This window comes from Neopelma chrysocephalum, unplaced genomic scaffold (genome assembly GCF_003984885.1).
Source record: "Neopelma chrysocephalum unplaced genomic scaffold, ASM398488v2 Primary Assembly neopelma1_123, whole genome shotgun sequence".
NCBI classification, from domain to species: domain Eukaryota; kingdom Metazoa; phylum Chordata; class Aves; order Passeriformes; family Pipridae; genus Neopelma; species Neopelma chrysocephalum.
Genome location: NW_020897785.1, coordinates 1,785 through 14,051, shown reverse-complemented (window position 1 = coordinate 14,051; position 12,267 = coordinate 1,785). Strand labels below are relative to the sequence as shown.

The window sequence follows — 12,267 nt, the reverse complement described above, 5'->3', positions numbered from 1 at the left end:
ATTCAGAACAGGCTGAGCCCCAGATTTCCCTCCTGTCCCAATGAAGCCCATCTCCAGTGTGTAAGTCACAGAGATGTTACTCCAAACAAGGTTGTCTCCATTTCTGTCTCTAGATGCTTCACTTCATGCCATAAGGGTCTTGCATTTCACCCCAGCAAACACCCTCACTTCAGGCTCATTCTTTCATTTTTACCCAATTTCTAGGGAGCCCCTTGAGTGTTTCTCTCACCTCTGCACTCCCCATGACCCCGAGTGGAGCCTGGGGTTGGCCTCATGTGGGATGACTCTCACAGCTCTCCTGTGCTGATGGTCCTACCTGCTTCTCCCAGACGAGTTTCCTGACCCATCTCTGTCCTGCAGTCACCCCTGAGAGCTCTTCCCAAAAAGTTCCTAATCAATTCCATGTCTATTGAGAACTTCTCTCCCAGGACACCATTTTTTTTTTCTCTTGGAGGGCTGATGGGATGGCAGCTGGAATCAAACCCTTTGATAGTGTTCAAGCTATGGGAGAAGAGAGACCTTTTAGTTGATGTTCACCTTACAAAGCCAATGCAGGACCTCAGAAAACCTCCTCCCTGATCACCTGAAGAACAGATCAGTTTTCAAAATGCTGATTGGAATACGGACTTTCCAAAAATTTGCTGGTTGGTGACTTCTTCCCCTCACAGCTCTCTTCCATGGCAAGGACACACACTGGAGGTGGTCCTATGACTGGTCTTGGACTGCAACTTCAGTTAATAATACTGGAGTTCCCCCACTGAAACCTGATTTCATGCATGGAGAGCTTCTATTGAGTGGTCTGTGAAGGAGAACGAACACTGTGTACCTTCCACCCACTGTCACCTTCACTGTGTCTTTAAATGCCTGTGCCTCTCACCATCATTTTTTCCATGAACTTAACTTTGGGATAGGGGAACTCAACACCACTTCTTGTTGCCACCTGTTTATTTACTCCTAGACCAGAGGAGATTGCCACTAATTCAGTTCTCCCCTTCTTTTCTGGCAGGTTAGTTCCCCATCAGTTGTAATCAAAGGCAGGGAATCTTCTTCAGATCCAAAGACATTTGCACTCCTTTCCCCACAGCTCAGAAAATAGACCACAAGTGCCAACTTCCCAAGGTGAAAAGGCAAATTTTCCAAGCCTCCTGAAAAATCCATGAGCCAAAGAGATGAATTTATTCTTTCTGGGTGACGAAATGCAATTTCTTCACAAGGACAGGTCCCATACAAAATCCCCCACCCCCACTCCTTTGCTACCAGCTCAAATATTAACTCTTACAGACACCTCAAGATCAACAGCTTCCTACCAGTCACAGCTTTGCTGCTTCTCTGCACACTGGAAACAGTTTGCCAGCATCTTCTCCGGGTGCTCAAGGAGAAGGAAGAAGTGGAGCACCTTGTCCAGGCTCCCATTCCCCAGTGCCAAGCAGGGGGCTGTTATCAACCCAGGCACATTTACCTTTCCATGGAGGGAGCCTGGACCCAGGACGAGCATTGCTTCCATTCTCCAGCTGGAGCTGGGGGAGGGAGGTGAGGAGGACGGTGCTGTTCCCTCTTTCCTTCCCTCTCCCCGATGCTGTTTGGTTCCAAAGAGCACTGAACGACGTGTGGTGGTGTGGGCCGACCCCAGCAGGGTTTGCTCAGCAGCCTCACTCCCCAAAACAAACACCCCTGCCCCTCGTGGGACAGGCAGGAGGGGAATTATGCAAGGAGTAGAAAAGCACGTTTTCCTTCTTCATTAAACACTGGATTTTTACAAGCAAACTCCACTCTTGACAGTTTCCTTACAGCTGCCCGTGTTTTATGATCATGGACTGCACCTTTTTTCCCCTCTTGTTGTCCGTGATGTTTCCAGAAGTGCAGCTGAGGGTCCATGTGGATGGGGTGCCTGTCTGAAACCTTGAGCAGATGCTCAGAGTGGTTTGGGTTGTGGGGTTGTGTCTATGTCCTGTCTCGCAGATCAGAAACCAAAGAGCTGCTCAGTGTTCCCTATAGCTTGGTTTAAAATTAGTTTCTAGTGCACACGCAGACAGAGAGTGTTTTAATATAAAAGACTGATTCCTCAAAACTTCTTTTCTCATGTTCAGGGGGAAAACAGAGGAGAGGTGACAGAACAACAGCCCATTTAAGAGCCTGTGCCCACCTCAGCTCTCACAGCTACCTGGCAGAGGTCTGAAGATCCACTTCCTCATCACATTCTCCAAGAATTTAATCACAGCAATCCACTACTGGCAGTCTGGGAGGTACAAAGAGAGAGAGAAATGTGGGCTTGATACTCCCAAGCATCTTCTGGGTGTTCTGCCCATCACACGAGACAGACAGATGAGGGTTCCCCTCCTCCCCTTGGACCTCAGGGGGCCCTGGCAGTGCTGCCAGTCCTGTCAGTCCTGCCAGCAGTATATTTGTCCAACCTGCTGAGCAGGGACAAACCTTCATGGAGCATTGGCAGGAGTTTGTTTGCTTTACCACCTGTATCCTCTTACCCCTCCTCAAGGTCCTCATCTGTCCACAACAGTAAAGAGGATTTTTGCTTATTTTAAAATCCTAGTCCCGATATATGGAGTTAATGTGTTTCTATAAAAAACTGAAACACCTCCATGCCCTACAGCTGCCTTGCAGCAGCCAGTTCACCAGTCACAGACCTCTCTGCCCTCTGTGTGCCGACAGAGCTCACCTCCCACTGTTACTCTCCATCTCTTCAGTTTGCTACTCTCACTGAAGCTGTAAATAATTAAGCAGCCTCATGACTTGGTTTCATTAATGATTCTTGGCTTGTACAGTTTGTCCCCCCAAGAAATGTGCACTTGAATTTTTCATATGCCCCAGGAGTGGCATTGCTTGGAGTCAAGCACAACTATTAAGAGGCCTGTACAAAACTGGTGACTCTTCCTCTGGTCCACCTTTTCTACAACTGTTCCTTCACATGCATGAAAAAAAAAATCAGATTTTATTTTCAGATACAGAAATAGGTTACAAGGTGATGAGAGATGTGCAGACACGACACAAGTGGACTTGGTATGTTGGATCTATGATATCAGAGAGATGTGAGTCTTTTCATAACCACATCAGGAAGCTGACTGACAGCAAGAGAAAAAGTCATTAAACCAAGTTAATTTGGGGCAAGAATAAATAGTTTTAGACTCTCCACGCAGGCTCAACTTTGGAAGAAAGTTCAAACCATCAGAGCAGGGTGTGGGGATTCAGTGCCTGTAGCAGCAGCGAGTAACATGACCTTATCATTTTCAGGACAGAGCTCAGGGATTGCTGAAGGGGAATTGGGCTGCAGTCTCCTAGGAGAGCATGGCACAGCACACAATGGTGTCCTTTCCAGTCCTTTTTGTCTAATGACTTTTTCTTTGGGGTTTGGTGAAATCCACTGCTGAAGTCTTAAATATAAAATACAGAGAGAAACTGAGTTCTGAACCACGCTGGAAAACACCTGGGAGATTGGAGCTACTACCATGTCTGACAATTCCAGGAGGGGGAATATCCACAACCCTTTCAGCCCTACCCAGCCTTCTTCAGGTGCAGCCCTACAAGTCCAATCCAAGCAAGGACTAAAGCTCTGATCCTTTCCTACATTCATCACCATTATCACAGAATGGTTTGGGTTGGAAAGGACCTTAAAGCTCATCTCGTTCCAACACCCTGCCATGGGCAGTGACACCTTCCACTAGACCAGGGTGCTCAGAGCCCCATTCAGCCTCACCCTGAACACTTCCAGGGATGGGGCAGCCACCACTTTTTTGGGCAACCTGTTCCATTGTCTCACCGCCCTAACAGTGAAGAATTTTTTCCTGATGTCTAATCTAAACCTGCTCTCTTTGAAGCCATTCCCACTTGTCCTGTCACTACATGCTCTTGTCTCCAAGGAGGAGGGTCTGTTCTCTCCTTGCTTTACACTTGCTGCCTTTGCTCACCGTGCCTGGTGGCCGGGGGGAAGGACAGACTGTCACAAGACCGTGGCCAGGAGCCATGGGGCACCATCAGTTCCGCATGGTTTACAGTCCTGTGGACCACAGGAACCCACCTCCCTTCTCCTCCAATCCCTTGTCCTCCCCGGGCGCAGCCCACCAGCTGGCACGGGGTAGTTTGACTGCTCTGGTCAGCTGGGAGCCGTGGTCATTGCTCAAGTCAGGCATCTCCTAATGTGGTAGGTTGCAACACCTTCATACATCACTAGTTTCCACAGTAACAGGGCAATGAACTAATTGTTCTTCAGGTAGCCACTCCTCCACCCCCTCGGGTCTCTCCCAGAGCTTTATAAGCAGAGACACCAACCGTGCTCGGTCTCGGACAGCTTCTGTTCACACTGGTGTTGTCTCCATTCCTGCAAAGTCTATCTTACTACCGGCTGCCAGCCATGAGAATCCTTTTCTTCCTCGTCGCTATTCTCTTCTTCCTCTTCCAGGCTGCTCCAGGTAAGGCTGGAAATAGATGAGAAAGAGGTTAAAAGGGTGCATCTGCAGAGAAGTTCATTAGATCCCAGTGCCGAGGTTCAGATTACCTCTGCGCTCTTGGAATCCACCACTTTCATATCAGAATTCCCCCTCCTTGGTCGTAGTCCTAATCTTCAAAATACTGAGTTCGAGGGTCTTGATAGTCCTCCTCATGGTCTTTTTCTAGCATCTTGCATTCCAACCATATGATGGCATGATGGGGAAAAAAAAGATACTCTTCTGTATCGACCTTGGTGCCAGGGAATGTTCCCATCTCATTTTGAGTGCCTTCATGAGGCATGTACAGAACATCCAGGGGATCAGGCTCAGCCAGCACAGGTTTAGGAAAAGCAGGTCCTGCTTCACCAACCTAATCTCCTCTATGGCCATTTAGTGAATTAGGTATCTACCTAGACTTTAGTAAAGGCTTGACACTGTTTCCCACAGCATTGTACTGGAGAAACTATCTGCTCATGTCTTGGACAGTGTCATTCTTCTCTGGGTTAAAAATGGCTGGGCCCAGAGAGTGGTGGTGAATGGAGCTACATTTAGTTGGGGCTGGTCACCAGTGTTGTTCCCCAGGGCTCAGTACTGGGGCTGGTCTCATTTAACATCTTTATCAATGTACCCTCAGCAAATTTGTAGATGACACCAAATTATGTGGGAGTGTTGATCTGCTGGAGGGTAGGAAGGGTCTGCAGAGGGATCTGGACAGAATGGGTCCATGAGCCGGGGGTGTGAGGATCAACAAGGTCAAGTGCCAGGTCCTGCACTTGGATCACAACAACCCCCTGAAGTGCTCCAGTATGGGGGCAGAGTGGCTGGAAACTTGGAAGAGGACCTGGGGGTGCTGGTTGACAAAGACTGAACATGAATCAGGTGTGCCCAGGTGGCCAAGAAGGCCAATGGCACCTGGACTGTACCAGCAATAGTGTGGCAGCAGGGCCAGGGCAGTGCCCATCCCTGTGCTGGCACTGCTGGGGCACCTCCAGTGCTGGGGGCAGCTCTGGGCCCCTCAGACAAGAGAGACATTGAGGGGCTGGAGCGTGTCCAGGGAAGGGAATGGAGCTGGGGAAGGGGCTGGAGCACCAGGAGCGGCTGAAGGAGCTGGGGGGGCTCAGCCTAGAGAAAAGGAGGCTCAGGGGGGACCTTCTGGCTCTGCAACTCCCTGACAGGAGGGGGGAGCCGGGGGGCTTGGGTTCTACTCCCAGGGAACAAGGGACAGGATGAGAGGGAATGGCCTCAAGTTACACCAAGGGGGGTTTAGATTGGATATTAGAAAATTCCTTCCCCAAAAGTGTTGTCCAGCCCTGGCACAGCTGCCCAGGGCAGGGGTGGAGTCCCCATCCCTGAAGGGACTTAAAAGCAATGTGAATGTGGCACCTGGAGACATGAGTTAGTGGTGGCCCTGTCACTGCTGTGGAAACAGTTGGACTCACAGGTCTTAGAGGGCTTTTCCAACCTAAACAATTCTATGATGATTATATTGAGGCAATTCTCAGGCTGATACTTAAGGATCAACTCTGCAATGCGAGAGCTTTCTCTTCTCACATTCCCACCCACACATCCGGACTGTGCATTGTAGATTAGAAGACTTCCTGTATTTTGGGGAAAAAAGTGGTTGTGGCTGTGGGTCTTTACCTGAACTCTGTATTATCCACATGAATTAAATGGGTATGGAGCCCATGCATCATTCCAGGCTATTTGGGGGTCTTTGGAGCAGTTTAAACTATCTCAATGACTGCTTTAGTTTGCAGTAGTCTCAAATTTTTACCTACTTTCCTAGACCATCAAATGTCTATCAACTCAAAAAAAGAAATATAGAGCCACTTGGGCCAAATCCAGGCACTTGTAGGAGCTTTAGACAAAGCCTGTGCTGTATGATTTGGGATTGCCTTCTTGGACTATTCCTATTTTATGCATCACAAAAGGTATTCTTTATGTCAAAAAAACTGTGATCCCTGAGGTGGCTTCAGGTACAATCCCAGCAGAGTCTCTGGGAAAGGGTCACAATTTATTTAATATCTCTTCATGAAGACTTACACACAGAAAAGACCCATGACACTACAGGGCTTTTTAATTTAAGAGACAAGGGAAACTAAGGTCTAAGGATGGCTTTAAAATCACCCGAGTGACATCAAAAACACATAATCCTTGAATAATATGTAATTAAGAGAGAGGACTTGAGAACCACCAGGCCAAAGTGATTGAAATAGATGGTAGATAGAACCTACTAATAGATAGTAGATCTAACTTAGAATAAAGCTGTCAAACCTCTCAAATTGGAGATAAAGTCCAATTTGATGACAGGAACCACATACCATATCACATAAATCCAATGCCTCGACTCTCCAATCCTCTGCTGTGACAAATGAACATGAATATTCTCTTGTTTACTTTCAGCTTCCAGCCAGGAAACCTCTGACACCCTCACCTGCCGGCAAAGCCGGGGCTCCTGCTCCTTTATTCCATGTGCTGCTCCTTCGGTTGACATCGGGACCTGCCGTGGTGGGAAGCTCAGATGCTGCAAATGGTAAGAAGAACCCCTGCAAAGAAATGCTGCTGCACCAAGAGCAAATAGAATTAATGGGCTTTTCCCCCCTTTTGGCATCATAGAGCCCCTTTTCCAATGCCCTACGCCCTCCAAAAAACACCTTTAGTTGCCAGGGTGTGTGTCCGGCAGAAAAAAGGCAGAGCCTTGTGGTGTTAAAAAACTCCAGGCTGCTCTCTCTGAAAAAGAGAGACTATTTACAAGGGCCTGGAGTGACAGGACAAGAGGGAATGGATTCAATCTGAGAGAGAGTTTGTTTAGATTAGATATTAAGAAAACATTCTTTACTGTGAGGGTGGGGAGGCCCTGGCACAGGTTGCCCAGAGAAGTTGTGGCTGCCCCACCTCTGGAAACGTCCAAGGCCAGGTTGGACAGGACTTGGAGCAACCTGGGATAGTGGAAGGTGTCCCTGCCCATGGCAGCAGTCGGAACTAGATGATCTTTAAGGTCCTTTCCAAGCCAAACCATCCTGTGATTCTATGAAGGGCATGGAGGGAAGTGAGGGGATCAGACACTTTCTCCAATGTTTGTCTTTATTCCTAAACTAGTTTTAGTCTTTAACTGTATCCTGGCAGGTATTCTGGGTCATCAGCAGCCACAGCTGAATAGCTGTGGCTTGTGCTGAGAGGTGGCAGCCACATCCTCTGTTTTATCTGGGTTGTCCTATGACCAGAAACAGAATTTCAGATCACAAGTATCTCCAGTTGTCTTTAATCCCATGTGTTACCTTATGCCTTCAGCAGCCTGAAGTGTCCAGGTAGAACTAGTTTGGTGGATGATCTAAGCACCTAACTTCTCTTTGCAGGGCACCCAGTTCCTAAATTTGACACCTCACTGACCACTCAGACAAGAGCTCTGGACATCTGAGACATCTCCCATCTTTTGACATCGATGGATCCTGTCCTTGGTGCAACCCTGGGGAGCCTTTCCCATGGGGGTGAAGGCCCTCAGGAGCACAAGAAGATCTGAGGACGAGTTCTTGTATCCCAATAAAGATATTTGCAGCTTCAACTCTAATAAAAGCAAGCTCCTGTGAAACCCCATTGCTGATATCTACTCATGTATCAGAGTGGCTTTTGTTGTTCTTATTGTCTATAAGAATCGGCCTGTAAATGAATTTTATTTAACTAAATTAAGTCCTGTTAAATCGTCCTGTGTTGCAGCAATTTGTGTGGCAACATATATGTTAATAATTCCAAAAGCACAAGAGCCCATTCCTGCTGCCATTCCAGCCCAGAGCACCGGGCTGGGTTTCAGGAGACAGGCTCAGTTCTCTGCTCCCCCTACACAGTCACATCTGCCAGCCCAACCTGAAATGCTGGGAATGGCAATGCAGGGAAACCCCTGGGTGGCAGAAGGCCACCTTCCTTAGGGCTTGAAACTGCCTCACCACATTCACATCATTCTGCTCCCGCTGTCTCTATTTCACATAGACCAGTACCATGTCAATGGAATTCTACTTCCCTGGATCCTGAACTAGTCAAGCTGCTTTTCCCTGTGCTCTGCTGTCTGGAGGTCGTGGACTGTGTGTCCATCAGCCTGGAGTCTGTGCACCAGTGCTCATCCCTTCAAGACTCATCCTCTCCTTCCTCTCCCCATCCCTGTTATCCCACGGTGCTAATGCAAAGGCCAAAAGGATTTGAGACAAGGGATGACTCAAAGAATCCACGCTGTTCATGCCAGGAGTTGCTATGGATGGTTTCAGGACTGAATATGATCAGTTTGTGCCAGCTTCCTACAAGCCTAATCACAGTGGGCTTGGAGAATCACAGAATCATGGAATGGTTCGGGTTGGAAAGGACCTTAAGGATCATCTTGTTCCACCTACTGCCGTGGGCAAGGACACCCTCCACTACCCCAGGTTGCTCCAAGCCCTGTCCAACATGGCCTTGAAGTTATTCTTGACTGTTAATGGTTAACCTAATAATGAACAGGGCCAGGCCACATTCCAGTCCATGTGTGGGTTTGGTTCCTTCTTCTTTTCTTGGACAAGAAACCACAAGGCACATCTCACACTGACCCCAGGTGAGATGGGAGCCAGATCCTCCAGCACAAACACATATCAAGATAATTCCTCACAGGTATAAGGACTGAATACAACTCCTCTGGAGCAAGTTTACTAAAATTTATTGAGAAATGCAGACTATGAAGTACAAACACCCCCAAATGAGAATTCAGTGTGTCCTGGAGCCTTTGTCTTCTAGCACTATTCAAATTATTGCGAACCTTGAAAGGAAATAAGACAAAGAATAGCTGTTCTGAGGGCCAGAGGAAGAACTTGTTCTGCATCCTCTCATGGGGACAGACTTCTGAATGTCTGATCTCTCTGGGATAGAAGTTGATTGACACAATATAGTTTCAACAGCAAAACATTTTAAAAAATGAGAAATATTGCTGTTTTCTGGGTGGTTTAAAGAATTGCTTTGAAGATCCTTCAGGTCATTAAGGCTGCTGGTGGAGGATTTTGTTCTGTTTCTGTAGTTCGTGTTTTGCTGTGTTCAAGTGTGTGTTAAATGCATATTTTCTGCTCAAAATTCCAGATTTTCTGATGGGATGATGCATCTCTTAAATTTCCAGAAGCTCTGCTTAGCCCATCTGAGATGTCAGTGGTCACTAATCATACTGCAAAATAAAGGAAAGAAATGTTCACATGTTACAATCCAGGAAAGGATTTCAATACAAAGCACAGAAGGGACTGAATGAGCACCAAGAGCTGATATTCCTGGATCCAACTCTTCAGTACTTGGTAGGATACTCAGAGTCTTGCTGCTGCTGAATTTTAATAACAAATTGCTTTTCTATTTTACATAATAATGAATTGACCAGTGTCTGTCCCTGAAGCTTCCTACTCATCTTGGAATCTCTGGTGTGGAAAGGAATTTCTGCTGCTCATGCTTTGTTTCTAACATCTCTGCTACTAATATTGAACAAAGTTTAAATAAGAGATTCCAAAAATAAGAGTGCCTGTAGCATCTTACAGCACAAAAAAAAAAAGAAACAGAAAATGAAACATTAGAATCAGTGGAGGCAGAGTGTAAGTTTTCATGGATATTTGTTTCTGCACTTTCATATCAGAGTAAAGATGTAGGCTGAAATTTAGGATTCTAGTAAGAAATTCAAGGGGAAAAAAATCCCCAAAACAAAACAGAATCATGGAATGGTTTGGGCTGGAAGGGACCCTAAAGTTCATCTCATTCCAAGCCCCTGTCTTGAGCAGGGACACCTTTCAGCAGACCAGGTTGCTCAAAACAATGAGCAAATATTTTGGTTTAGTCTAAAACAGGAAAATTATGAAACTGGAGAAAATATCTTGCAGAACAATGTGACTTTCAGGTTGCTCTTCTGACTGTGAGACCTGGCAGGCTTTGCAACGTGGAACATGCAGGTTTCCTACAAACCTCACCCAAAAGTCCCAGGTCTCCAGACAGTCTGCATTTGAAAGACAGAATTAATTCATCATGAGCAGTTTGAATCAGCTAATGGGAACAGCAGAAAGAAAGAGTTCATCTCTAGCTAATTCATTCTCTCTGCCAAAGAGATTTCACTGTGATCTTTCCCACGAGGCACTTGAGCTGCACCATTAATGGTACAGAGGGAAGCAGTGAGGAAATCCTCAGGAAATCCTGTATCTGAGTGTACAGAGTCTCTGCTCCCTTGCTGGAGGGGTTTTGCCTCTAAAGGGCAGACTGGGTGTGTGAAAATGAGTAATAAACCCATTACCTCGAGAAATCCCTGGGAAAAAAAAAAGTCAGGTTGGACAGGGCTCGGAGCAACCTGGTCTAGTGCCTGTGGCAGGGGGGTGGAGCGAGATGAGCTTTAAGGTCCCTTCCAACCCAAACCATTCAGTGATTCCATGGATCATCACATGCATAACTCACCACGGTCCTACAGCAAGGGACCCCCCGCTGGCAGCGCCCAAAGGACCTTGTGTTGGGTGGGGGACAATGGTCAGTGGAACAAACACCCCCAGCCTGTTTGCACTGCACCTCGTTGTTGGGGGCACGCATGAAACCTGCACAAAACAAAAAATAAACAACCTAAAGCCTTGATTTTTCTTCCCCAAAGAAGCTAAAAACAATTTAGGCTGTGGCATGACAGCAACATTCTAGTCTGCCTGCAGGTTGGCCACATCCACACCATTATAGAATCATAGAATCATAGAATAGGTAGGGTTGGAAGAGACCTCCAAGATCATCAAGTCCAACCCCTGATCCAACTCCAATTACTATATCATGGCACTAAGGGCCACGTCCAATCTCTTTTTAAAAACCTCCAGGGATGGTGAATCCACCACCTCTCTGGGTAGGCCGTTCCAATGTCTGATAACCCTCTCTGTAAAGAATTTCTTCCTAACATCTAACCTAAACCTCCCCTGGCAGAGCTTGAGCCCATGTCCCCTTGTCCTATTGTTGGTTGCCCGGGAGAAGAGACCAACCCCCGCCTGGCTATAACCTCCCTTCAGGTAGTTGAAGAGAGTGATGAGGTCGCCTCTAAGCCTTCTCTTCTCCAGACTAAACAACCCCAGCTCCCTCAGCCTCTCCTCATAGGACTTGTGCTCAAGTCCCTTCACCAGCCTCGTTGCTCTTTTCTGGACCCGCTCCAGCACCTCAATGTCCTTCCTGAACTGAGGGGCCCAGAGCTGAACACAATACTCAAGGTGTGGCCTCACCAATGCAGAGTACAGGGGAAGGATCACTTCCCTGCTCCTGCTGGCCACACTGTTCCTGATGCAGGCCAGGATGCCATTGGCCTTCTTGGCTACCTGAGCACACTGCTGGCTCATGTTCAGCCTCCTGTCGATCAGCACCCCCAAGTCCCTTTCTGCCTGGCTGCTCTCCAGCCACTCTGTCCCCAGCCTGTAGCGCTGCAGGGGGTTGTTGTGGCCAAAGTGCAGGACCCGGCACTTGGCCTGGTTGAACTTCATTCCATTGGAGTTTGCCCATCTCTCCAGTCTATCCAGATCCCTCTGCAGAGCCCTCCTGCCTTCCGGCAGGTCGACACTCCCTCCCAACTTGGTGTCATCTGCAAATTTGTTGATGATGGACTCAATCCCCTCATCTAAATCATTAAATTCCCTTATTTTCCAAACTGGGAGCCTTCAGTGCATCCAATGGTTCTAGGTGGTGTCTGTTCACAGGTAAAGTGTGTCCAACGTGCTGGAAGCATTAGTTGGCCTTGGGCAAAAGGGACTAAAATAATTTCTATTTCTATTTCTATTTCTATTTCTATTTCTATTTCTATTTCTATTTCTATTTCTATTTCTATTTCTATTTCTAT

The 12,267-nt window shown here is 47.2% G+C and overlaps 1 protein-coding gene across 1 annotated transcript in view; it reads right to left on the bottom strand.

Moving 5' to 3' along the window:
* Positions 1-9,102: 9,102 nt before the first annotated feature.
* Positions 9,103-12,267, bottom strand: part of LOC113974580 (gallinacin-8-like) — a 4,781-nt gene continuing 1,616 nt past the window's right edge. Inside the window, exons 3-4 of the mRNA XM_027697825.1 lie at positions 10,869-11,002; positions 9,103-9,612 (exon numbers count right to left, since the gene is read on the bottom strand). Of these exons, the coding sequence (XP_027553626.1) occupies positions 9,604-9,612; positions 10,869-11,002 (143 nt within the window). The 3' untranslated portion in view covers positions 9,103-9,603. The remainder of the gene's footprint in view (positions 9,613-10,868; positions 11,003-12,267) is intronic.